General features: G+C 38.7%; 1 protein-coding gene across 1 annotated transcript in view; it reads right to left on the bottom strand.

The window, feature by feature from the left end:
• Positions 1-1,207: 1,207 nt before the first annotated feature.
• The window catches only part of Rbl1 (RB transcriptional corepressor like 1), a 58,038-nt gene continuing 46,540 nt past the window's right edge, over positions 1,208-12,705 (bottom strand). Inside the window, exons 21-22 of the mRNA XM_050151255.1 lie at positions 6,759-6,923; positions 1,208-3,104 (exon numbers count right to left, since the gene is read on the bottom strand). Coding sequence (XP_050007212.1) covers positions 2,934-3,104; positions 6,759-6,923 — 336 coding nt within the window. The 3' untranslated portion in view covers positions 1,208-2,933. The remainder of the gene's footprint in view (positions 3,105-6,758; positions 6,924-12,705) is intronic.

Below are 12,705 nucleotides of genomic sequence, written 5' to 3'. Positions count from 1 at the left end.
GACCTGGATGGAGGAGGGTGGTCCTTGGACTTCCCACAGGGCAGGGAACCCTGATTGCTCTTTGGGCTGACGAGGGAGGGGGACTTGATTGGAGGAGGGGGAGGGAAAGGGGAGGCGGCGGTGGGGAAGAGACAGAAATCTTTAATAAATAAAAAAAATAAATAAAATAAATAAAAAATATAAATAAAAAAAAAGAAGCTGATTGGCGCGTAGGTAGACAGGAACTATAGGTGAAACAGTCAAACTAGGAAAATGATGGGAGGAAGGTCAGAGTCAGAGGAGATGCCAGCCAGCCACCAAGGAAGCAGGATGTAGAGAAAATGAGGTAACAGGCCATGAACCACATAGCAAAGCATAGATAAGAAATATAGGTTAATTTAAATGTAAGGGTTAGTTAGTGGCCAGACGGTGGTGGAACATGCCTTTTGTTGGGGAATATTATGTTAAGGGGTGTTACTTTGGTTTATATTGCATTTGTTTAATTCTGTAAAGCTGTAAAGCAGAATACTTTGCCTGTCAGATCTGAATGGCCAATAGCAAGGCAAGAGAAAGGATGTGGGGGATGGCAGACAGAGAATATAAATACAAGGAGAAATCTGGGAGAGGAGTAGCCAGAGGAGGAGGAGGACATCAGGTGCCAGCCATCCGGCTACGCAGCAATCCACGGAGTTAAGAGTAAGATTTACAAAGTAAGAGAATAAGAAAAGCCCAGAGGCTAAAGGTAGACGGGATAAGTTAAGAAAAGCTGGCAAGAAACAAGCGAAGTTAAATCTAGATGTTTATAACTAGGAATAAGCCTCCATGTGATTTATTTGGGAGCTGGGTGGTGGGCCTACCCTAAAGATGATTCTATTTACAATGGTTGGAATGTTAGGAATTTCCTTTGGGTGGTCTGTCCCACCAACTAGAGACCTGTGGAAGGCATCTCATTCAAAGCATCACCATGTTATGTATGTGTATACACACATGCACACAGGTGCCCTTGGAGGCTAGAAGACAGCATTGGGATTTTTGGAACTGGAGTACGCAAGGCTGTTTGTTATAAGCCACCCAGTGTGAGTGCTGGGAACCAAGTTCTGGTATTCTACAAGAGCAGCCAGTGCTTCTGACAGCTCAGACATCCTCCAACTTGAAGACATGAATTTTAGATGGCTGCACAAGTACCTCTAGTAATACAAGTAAAAAGTACAATAGTTTAATAGTTTTTAATTCTAATTTTTATTAACTATTTTATGTACATTAATACAAAGTTCTGAAAATTGGTAAAAACATGTCTGAACTTTTTAAACAGTCATTGAATAAATCCACATTTATATTTTGTACATTAATAATGAAAGTGATACAGTAGTTATAGCTACATAGAAATATGTACAAGGATTCAAGACAGACTATTATTTGGCTTATTACAACATGTGTAGATACTACACAAAACACAAGAATACAATTTTCAGAAAAACAAAACATAACCCAAATCTCCTTTTAAAATTTAAAAAATAAAGTTTGGTCACCATTCATCATTAATTGGCAGTCAAATCTTGGACTAATTCAAATTAATTAATTTTGGAAAAGTTAAACATTATGTTGAGCTAGACTGCCAGGTTAACACTTAATATTTTAAAAAATAAGTTTGCAGCTAAAGTATTTATACTGACACGTCATCTAGAAATTAATTAAGAATGGCTTATTCCCATCCTCTTAGATTCTAGAAACACACAAAAAAGGTGAACACTAAAGACCTGATTCTTTAGAAGGCTACACCTCCAGTGTGAAAAGATCATCAGGGGGATTCCAGGAGTTAAATCCCAGTGGAAACTCGCGAGAAACCATAATTATCGGGACAAAGAGTGATGTAAGATGCAAAGAAAAAGTTCAGTTCTTACGGCATTAAGTGATACTAACGTGAGAGCTTCAAATATTTTCAGGAAATTAAATAAATGAGAATGAAAATTGATCTTTTTGAGTAAGGATCTTGCTATGTAGCCCAAGTTCCTTTGGAACCTGCTATATAGCCAGGCTGGTCTGATATTCACAGCAATCCTCCTGTGCTGCTGGAATTATAGGCATGTCCCACTGTACACAACAAGAATGAATGATTTTATCATAATGCTACTTTACTAATGAAATTTAATTTCTTATTTATCGGAATTTTATTCTACTAGATTAAGAAAGTTTCTTATTTTAAGAACTAATGAATACAATCACATATAATACAATTTTAAGAACTGACTGAATACAATCACATATAATACAATTTTAAGAACTGACTGAATACAATCACATATAATAATTACGGTAATATCATGAAAATCAAAAATATATAGTAGTTTTAAAAATGGAACAAATGTCCCTTTCATTGAGTTGTAACATCAGGCTAAGAGGGCTCAGGACTGGAAAGCAAGGAGTGGGGCAGTGCAGGGATTCAGGTACAAAGCTGCTTGTACTTAACGAGAAGACAAAGGGACAGATAGCTTAGCATGATGGCAGTACCTGATGTGCAGTTACTACAGTAGGCCCAAGGCAGGCTGGTGCATCACCGAGACCACATATTGTGGGCGCTAACCTGGCCTTTGACATGAGCAGACAGTACAGGCATCTCAAAGACTCACTGACCTCATATTAAACAGTATAGAAGACATTTGATCATTTTGAAAAGAAAGCTAAAAAATAGTTTCTCCTTAGTTCATCCTAAAAAGTAACCCAAGGAACAAAAATTTTTAAAAATATTAACATTTATAAAGGCACTTAAAATTTCTCTTCTAATCTAACTGAAAATACATGTCTGTCAGATACATCTTGAATAAAAGTTTCTTAAAAAAAAAACTTGCTTTTGGTGCAAGTTTTGGTATAACCCAGTGATAAAAGTGTGAAGAATGGAGCCCCCAAACTTTCTCCAGAACAACACCAAAGTGCTTTGGTCAGAAAAAGGAGTGTCATTAGTGATTTGCTCTTTCACTGACAACATCTTGTAGTCGCTTAAGTAAAACATCATCATTCTCTTGGCAGAGACGTTTGGCAGGTGATTCTGCATCTCCACTGATGGCTATTACGCGCTTCTTGGTTTTCTGATCACCTTGCCTTATCATGTTGTTGATATCTTTCAAACTCTACAAAAACAAGAGGTCATGTGTAAAAGATAGAAAAAAAGAGAAATGATAAGTAATGAACTAAGTTAACCGCCTTTCTCCTTTCTATCTTCTACCCTAGCCTAAGCATTGATACAGAGATTATGTTTTGAATGGGTAGTTTCCTGAGTGGTTTTAAAAGATGATGTACCTTTGAACAGTAGTTCTCAACCGGGAGCCTCCAGACAAAGGGAGCAGAGGCACCGAGAAGCTGATCCTAGAAATGCAAATCTACAAGCTTTACCATCCACTTTCTGAGTCAGATGTTTTGAGTAGGGCCTAGCAGTACATGTTGTATTTGTTTGTGTGTGTGTGTGTGTGGGGTGTATATAGGGCAAATGACTGACATGACGTGTACAGGGGTCAGAGAACAACTTTTGGGAGTTGGTCCTTCCCCTCTAGTGTGGCTTTCTGAGACAGAATTCAGACATCAAGATTGTGCAGCAAGTAGTTTTCCTCACTACACTTTCTGACCAGCTGCAACCAACATTTTATGCTTGTTTGTTTTTAAAATCTTTTCATTTATTATTAATTTTTAATGTGTATGAATGCTTTGTCAGCACATATACCATGTGTACTCCTGGTGCACACAGAGGCCAGAATAGAGTGTCAGATTCCTCTAAGACTGGCATTAGAAATGGTTGTGAACCACCATGAGGTGCTGGGAATTAAACTTAGGACCTCTGAAAGAGTGTGTATACACACACACACACGCACGCAAAACGTATATATAGTATAATATTATATAGTACATATGATAAACTATATTATATACTATATGCTATATACTATATATTACATGGTGGTTATATTCATATATGTATATAAGATACATTATATATTTTTAAAAAATTTGGAGTATGTCTCTGTTGGAGGGACAGATACACATGTCAGGGCACATACGTGGGCATCAAAGGACAATTTAAAGGAGTCATCTCTTCTATCATATAGGTCCCAGGGATATAACTCAGGTCATCAGGCTTGGTGGGAGGGCATTAACCTTCAGAGTCAATTTATTGGTTTTTTTTTTTTTTGTTCCTCTGAGATAGGGTCTCATTATATAGCCCAAGTTGGCCTTGAACTACTAGAAGTCTGCCTGCCTCTGACTGATGCACTGCTATGCCTGGATTAACACAGTAATGCTTTTAACCTTAGATGTGCTTACTGCTTGTCTAGGGATCCTGATAATGTAAAGACTGGTGTGGGGTCTGTGAGTCATCCCAGGTGATTCTGATGTTATAGGCACACAAGAAGTGGTTCCAGAAACTGCATCCCAGTTGTCTGGACCTGCCTGCTAGCTCTTTTAATTCCACAAACTTGGAGGGCAGTACTGATGTCCAGCAAGCTCCCCGAGTGATTTTGACTATGGCTTTGGAATCATTGCCTTGGATTCCAGATCTAAACACTGTTAATGGGAAATAAACTTTGGAAGAGGAAATAAAAGTTTCGCCTTGGTCAATTTTCTTTGACAAGTACAGTAAGACCTCAGTAAGTGTGGAACCAAACAGGAAATCAAGGAGTTAAGGAGCTGTTATTGCACCAACACTCAGAATTTGTCCAAATAATATGTAACGGCTTTTGGAAACTTTCGAAGCTTCTGTGTGGTCTCAGAAATACTGAAAAAGCTTACCTCTGAGATGCCTCCATCAGAGTACAGGGTGAAGATGGAGTTAGTATCTTCATAAAAGCAGACATAAGAGGAGGCCCTTGTTTTATAACTTTTCACTGACCTGACTGCCATCAATCTTAATATTCAAAGTCATACTTTAAATTAACATTCTCATATAAGCGTGTTTTATAACCTCAGAATGAGGGCAGTTTGGACAATCTACTAGAGAGACTTTTAAAAGCAAAGCAAAACAAAACACACCAAACAAACAGGTGTCAGAGAGATGGCTCAGTGGTTAACAGCACTAGTTGCTCTTCCAAAGGAACCAGGGTTTAATTCCCAGCACCTACATGGTAGCTCATAACTGTCCAAAACTCCAGTTCCAAGGGATCTGATGCCATCTTCTAGCCTCCAAGGGCAACATGCACACAAGTAGTGCATACACATACATACACACCGCCAAAACACATAACATAATAAAGTAAAAATTAATTTTAAAAAATCTTTAAAAAAAAAAAAAAGGTGGTGGTGGACGCCTTTAATCCCAGCACTTGGGAGGCAGAGGCAGGCAGATATCTGAATTTGAGGCCAGCCTGGTCTACAGAGTGAGTTCGAGAACAGTCAGTGCTGTACACAGCACTTTGTTTCGAAAAACAACACAAAACCAGACATCTTAATAGTCCCTGAAACGTCATATGGGTAGCAATGGATTAAGCTATATCAACTAGCCAGGCAGTGGTGGTGCACACCTTTAATCCCAGCACTCAGAAAGCAGAGGCAGGTGTTCTCTGTGAGTTCGAGGCCAGTGTGGCCTACAAAGAAAATTCCAAGAAAGCCAAGGCTGTTAGACAGAGAAACCTATCTTGAAATACCAGCCAACAAACAAAAAGCCTGTATCAACTGAATGCCATGCTCTCTGCTCTCTTTTCCTTTTCTTCTGTCTTTGTGGTACTAGGATGAAACCCAGGGACCAGTTATGCTTGGCAAGCTCCTTACCAGTGAGAAACATCTGCGGAACTAAACATACTGCTTTTTTTTGGGAAGATAGTATCTTACTGCATAGTCCAGGCTGGACCTAAATCAAAATCTTCCTGCCTTGGTATTAGTAGAATGCAGATCAGATTGCTGCTCAGGCCACAATAAGTGCAGCAGCCCTTCCCCTCCTATACATACTGACAGGCACCCTATTGCTAGTGTTTGTTCTTTGTGAAGAACAGACTTAAAAGTGCCTGAGATTTTTTAAATTGAGATGTTGAATGTGCAGGCTTGGAGGATACATCAAAGGTATTGGTTGTCATGTATCCTGCTCCTCACCCACTCTCCTGCCCTGTGCTAGAGAAGCAGGGAACCCGATTCTCTAGAGTCCTATAAGAAGCCCATCTCTTTCCTGCCTGACAGGTCTGAACTCTCCTCGGCTCTCCCGCACAATATTGTGTCTGTCCATGTTGTTAACAACCTTTCCAAAAAATGTCCTCCCCCTAAAACAGGTCCAAGTATCCCTCTTTAGCCCCACTTCTGAGACTGTTCAAACAACTCAAGAGCTGAGTGCTGGGATTACAGGTATGTACCATCATGCCTACTTTAATAGTAGTGTTTCTGGTTATACAAAGCATGCCACAGTTAGTAGCTTATACTTTATTTTTTTTTTAAAGATTTACTTATTTCTTATGTATACAATATTCTGCCTCCATGTATGCCCGCACACCAGAAGAGGGCTCCAGATCTCATTACAGATGGTTGTGAGCCACCATGTGGTTGCTGGGAATTGAACTCAGAACCTCTGGAAGAGCAGCCAGTGCTCTTAACCACTGGGCCATCTCTCCAGCCCCCTAGCTTATATTTTATTAGTGGTAACTTTGTAACAAAAAGATTAATGAATGCTGAATTGATAAACTGAAGTCAGTTTTAAGAGGTAAAGTTACTTGAAATCCAACTTTGCACAGTTACTTGAAAATTCTAACTTGAAATCCAACACTGACCAAGTATGTACATGAGCTGCTCTACAGCGAAGAGTGTGTGCACCTTACCTTAGAAGGGCTGCCATTGAACTTGTACAGCAGAGCGCTCCTGGGGGTGAGGCCGGATCCATTTTTGTGTGGTGAAACATAAATGGAATGCTGCTGGGAAATGCGGCGTGGGGAACCCGGCTGCTGCTTAATGTGTGGGAAAGGAGAGAGGGGTGGAGCATCCATCTAAAATAACCCAGAAATCATATTTTTAAGACAAAAGAATAAAAAAATATTTTTGTTCTTATAACAGTAATTCTCTGTTAAAAGATAACTACATTTTAAGAACTAATTTATAACTGAAAAAGGCAAAAAAAAAAAAGGTTATTACTCACTGTTTCTATCAACTATTAAGAGGTAAGCTAAAACTTACCTTCTTGGATCACCCAAGAAATCCTATAACTAGATTTAAAGAATCCGGGTAGCAGGGCACACTGGCATGTTTGTAATGCCAGTACTCAGGAGCTGAGGCAGGAATATATCAGTTTTAAGCTAGCCTGGGCTCTGCCTTTCCAAAACAAAACAAAACAAAAAACAAACAACAAACAATTGGGACATATTACTAGAAATGGTAAACCAGGAACATGTGGACTCCTGTGTTCATACTATGAAGGTAAGAACAGGACTTGAGGCTCGTTTAATTCCAAGTATCATTTAAAAAAAAAAAAAAAAACAACCCTTTTACTACCACAGAAACAAAAACAAACCACAACCAAGTTTTATTGACTGATAAAGATGAACATAAAGACAAGACATTTCTAAGTAACGCCCAAGAAATCACAAACAGGTTGAATGAAATGACAAATGCAGTCCAGGATTTGAAAACTGGGTTCAATAAAGAGAAACACTGAAGAAAGCTCAGGCTGAAATGAAAATGGAATTGACAAACTCAATATTCCAATTAGAAAATTCAAAGGAAAGTCTGACAAATAGAACAGATCAAGTAGACGCTAGACTATCAGGCCTCAAGGACAAAATAGAGGAATTAGATCATGTAAGCAAAGAATACTAAAATGTTTTTTAAAAATATATAAAGGTGTTAATAGCGTCCCAGATGTTGGTAGGCCCCCAGACCTTAGCACAACTGACTCCATGATGGAAATACCATTCAGGCTGTAAAACTCAGCACACAGATAGCACCACCTGTCAAAACTAAAACAAGACCTAACCCACCAAGCCCATAGTTCTGGAAAAGTCTCTAAATGCACTAACCTTGCTTTTGGGTTTCTGTAGTTCCTCTTTTGGCTAACTGTTCCTATTAACTGACATATGTCAATCCAGGATATGGTTTTTGTGGTTAAAAGCTCACCCTGAGAAAAAGGCTTGGGATCCCAAACACCCACTGTAGTAGCCAGCTGGCTGATAAAGCTTTTCTATTGGCTTAAATCCATGTCTAAGCAGTTTTCTCTGATGTATACCCCACAACAAAAGGATTATACAGGAACTATGGTAAACCATGAAAACACCAAATCTTTGACTAGAGACACAAATGAAGGAAGAGAATGTAGGTCAATGGCACAGACCAGATCTTCAACAAGATGAGAGAAAACTTCCCCAAACTAAGAAAAGACACACCCATACAGATACAAGAAGTACACAGAACCTCAACCAGACAAGACCAGAAAAGAAACTCCCCAAGGCATATCATAATCAACACACTAAATACACAGGAAAAAAGGAATGAAAGCTGTTGTGTTATATTACACAGGGCCCAAAAGAAACCTTTGCTGACTTGTTACAGAGAGAGACTTCAGCTGTAAAAAGAATGTTAACAAATTCAGAAGCTAGACAAATAGTAATTGAGCCTTTGGCTTTTGAAAATGCTAATTCACAATGCAAAAGGGTAATTAGGCCTTTGAAGGCAAGATCATCACCTACAGAGGAATGAATCCAAGATACAGTTAATTAATATTGAATCTCATAACTAAAATGATACTTGGATAGGAAGAGGTGATTTACAGAGGCTTAAAGAAAAATCAAAATGTCAAGTGTTTTAACTGTGGCACACCTAAAAAGGGATTGTAGACAGGGCATTCCCAGAAACAATGCTTCTAATCCAAACAGAAGGCTCTTGACTTCTGGAGTATGTAGAAGGGTGAAGCAAAGCCTGACATTGGACCAATGAATGCAGATTAACAAGGGACAGACAAGGTAACCCTTTGCCATTGGCAACACCTTGAGGGGCCTCTCACAGGCCCCCATGTCAAATTTGGTCCAATCATTCCCTGTCACTGTGGAGGAAACTCCTTCCCAGAGCAAAAAAGGACCTCATTCCTAGAAAACCATACTGCTCTGGATGAGAGAACAGTTTTAGAAGATAAAACAAAAATTTCAAGAGAAACCATAAAGCAAATATCATAAAGATTGGATTTGAACAAGAGAGACCTCTTGATTAGAAGAGGTGATAGTTTATCAACCAGTGTGACTAATCAATCTAAACTAACTTATAAGACTAACAAATGCTTTTCATTTGATGAGATAAAACTTGCCAAAAGGGAAACTCCCCAAAGTTAGGGCTGGGGCAGGGCTTTGTTTTTGTCCTTCCAAGAGAATGAAGGCATTCACCCAAGGAATCTGAAGACCACTGGACAAACAAGACGTCTGAATAAAACTATGAATCATCCAGAGAAAATGTCCTAAGAAAAAGAGTAAATTAGCCTATTGGTATATCACATTTCTAACAGCTGAGAGGTGGTGGAGCACACCCACAATCCCAGCACTCGGGAGGCAGAGGCAGGTGGATCTCTGTGAGTTCAAGGCCAGCCTGGTCTACAAGAGCTAGTTCCAGGACAGGCTCCTAAGCTACAGAGAAACCCTGTCTCGAAAAAACAAACACAAAAAACACAAAAAACATTTCTTTTTTTTTAATTTATTTATTATGTATATAGGGTTCTGGGCACCAGATCTCATTATAGATGGGTGTGAGCCATCATGTGGTTGCTGGGAATTGAACTCAGGACCTCCAGAACAGCAGTCAGTTCTCTTAACCTCTGAGCCATCTCTCCAGCCCCACAAAAACCATTTCTAACAGGATAAAATTTTATAAGTCATCTCAAATGTTTCGGCTGTTCTCTATAAGCATAAAATACAAATGGTCTTTTTGTAGTTTCAGTTAATTAAAGAGTAAAGCTGGCTTTAGAGTTGGGAGTGTGGCTCTCTCCTTCTCTAAACCCAACCATGCTTGTAAAATGGAAAACCCAGAATCTCTGTCTCATGTCAGAAGAGCCACTTGATGGGAAAGAAGAAAAACCAAAATTAAGGAACTATTCTATTGCCACTAATCACATAATTCTTTGGTTTTATTTTGACTCTTTAAAACTTTTATTAAGACATAAATATTATCTCAAAATTTACAAAATTTGCCAGGTGGTGGTTGGTGGCGCATGCTTTTAATTCCAGCACTTGGGAGGCAGAACAGGTGGATCTCAGTGAGGTCAAGGCCAGTCTAGTCCACAAAGTGAGTTCCAGAACAGTCAGGACTGTTACACAGAGAAACTCTGTCTTGAAAAAAAAAACAAAAAAACAAAACAAAACAACCCAACACACACACACACACACACACACTTTAACTTTTTGTCATGGTATTAATAGTTATGTAGAGTACTAATTCTAGAAAAAAAGCTTCATCTAGCTTCCTGTACATCATTTTGAGTCTGAACATCAGGTAACTAGGAATTAAGTTTCTGCACTCGGAATGTACATAACACATTATGGTCCTTTAATCTTTTTGAGATCTACTATTAAAACATTTCAAATGTTTTAAGCTTTCTACAGTGAATCATGACCATACCTAACAGTGACTTCTAAAGTCTCCAAAAGGAGGACAGGGCCCCCCAATGATGATTCCACCAGAACTTTGGTAATGCCACTAAACTGACAAGCCACCCAAAGATAGGCTTTAGACTATAAACTGCTCAGGACAATTTCGAGCCTCACAGAGTATTCTAGCCAGAACTTGAGATAAGCCCTGAACTTTCCCATTATAGAGACTGGACAACAATGATATAGTTAGCTCTCCCAGGACTTGCCAATTATCCCAATTTTTGTAGCAGGGTCCACTAAAGATGCTGTTTCCCCCAAACAGCAGAAAGTAATTTAAAGGATATGAGGCCCACATTCCCAAAAGGTAGGGTGGGTGGGTTTTGGTTATTCAGTGGGTTATTGACATTTGTTATTATTTAGAGAATTTGATTATAAATTGCTACTGGTCATGGTCAGGAAAAAAAGGGAACAAAGGAGATTAGATTCAGGGATCTTGTTCTAAAAAGAAAAAGGAGAAGCAGGAGGTGGTGGTGCAAGCCTTTATCCCAGCACTCAGGAAGCAAAGGCAGNAAAAAAAAAAAAAAAAAAAAAAAAAAAAGAAAAAAAGAAAGAAAAAGAAAAAAGGGGAGAGATAGAGAAATAGGATAAAAGGGTAGATTATTGAATCAACTGTACATGTTCCTACTCTTGTTCAATGTACCTATACAGCTCATTTATCAATGTAATGCAAATTTCTAGTCCTTGAAAGTTATTATTACAAATTATTTAGGATAATAAAGAAATGCAGGTTAGTAACTAGTCATCAAACATATAGTCAAGTTAGATATGTTTTCTAGCTCAAACAGAGATATATTTTAGACAGGTGGTCTTCAAACACTTCAGAGGTATACAGAATATGGCATTAAAATGTTTTAATAACATAGGTTCTTTTCTTTTTTTTTTTTTTTAATAAAAATGAGACATGTCTACTCCTAGCAGCACTAATCTACTTCAGGGAAGATGATGGGCATCAACGAAACTCTATATGGAGTTGACTTTGTTTGTAGCAAAAGTTAACCACTGGGCAAAATACTCCTCTTGCCTTGACTGACGACAGTAAACTGTCCAAACTGGACAAGCAGGACACAAAAGAAAATAACTGCTGAACTTTCCCAAGACAAGATAAGAAAGACCTTCAAGGGCTGGAGAAATGGCTCAGAGGTTAAGAGTATTGCCTGCTCTTCCAAAGGTCCTGAGTTCAATTCCCAGCAACTACATGGTGGCTCACAACCATCTGTAATGGGGTCTGCTGCCCTCTTCTGGCCTGCAGGCATACACACGGACAGAATATATACATAATAAATAAATAATTTTAAAAAAAAAGAAAGTTCTTCAAAAATCCTGCTTCACAGAAAAATCTGTCGTATATTCTAGGTCTGTAAACTGAAGATGGATGCCCCAATGCTACAGAGGAACCCTGGGTGATAGTCCAGGCAGTCAGCTGTTTCTGTCATTACTCACACTTTTTGGAAGTCACTTGCCTGCACATTCTGCTTACTCAGTTAATATTATTTCCTTCTTGGGTCTCTGAGGGAGCTGAAGCCTAGATAATTATAGTTCTCCCTATTTACCTGATACAGAAAGTAAGTTATGATAGAAAGTAAATTAGGTACAAGATTTAGCTATGGAATATTATCTCTGAAATTGTCAAATGCAAATAGACTAGACACTGTTGATGTATTTATTGCCTATGTATAGTTACTGTACTTACTGTATATAGTTTTTCTCATATTAGTTATAGCCTTTTTTATTTTAGATAAAAAGGGAAAGTGTAGTGGTGTTTCATTTGTATTTTTTTTTTTGTTAAAGCTTGCCTTAGGATCAGAAAAGTAAAACAGCCACATTGGCCAACCTTACAGACCAGGCAGCAATGACACATACCTTTAATTCCAGTAGCCACAATGATACACATCTTTAATCCCAGAAGCCACACTAGCTTGCCATAGATACCAGGTGGTAGTGGTGCATTCCCTTAATCCCAGAACTAGAGAAGATTTTAAGAAGGGAAGAGAGAGTTTTCAGTCTGTCTCATTCTGAGGTTCCTGGAGGCAGGATCACCATTTTCAGGTTGAGTTAAGAGCCAGCGGTTGACTGCTTTGCTTTTCTGGTCTTCAGGTTGAACCCCAATATCCGTCTCTGAGTTTTTATTAATCACTATGTACTTCGC

This window comes from Alexandromys fortis, unplaced genomic scaffold, assembly GCF_014885135.2.
Source record: "Alexandromys fortis isolate MF-2015 unplaced genomic scaffold, M_Fortis_MF-2015_v1.1 scaffold_27, whole genome shotgun sequence".
In the NCBI taxonomy this organism is placed as follows: Eukaryota; Metazoa; Chordata; class Mammalia; order Rodentia; family Cricetidae; genus Alexandromys; species Alexandromys fortis.
This window is presented reverse-complemented; position numbering and strand designations above follow the sequence as displayed.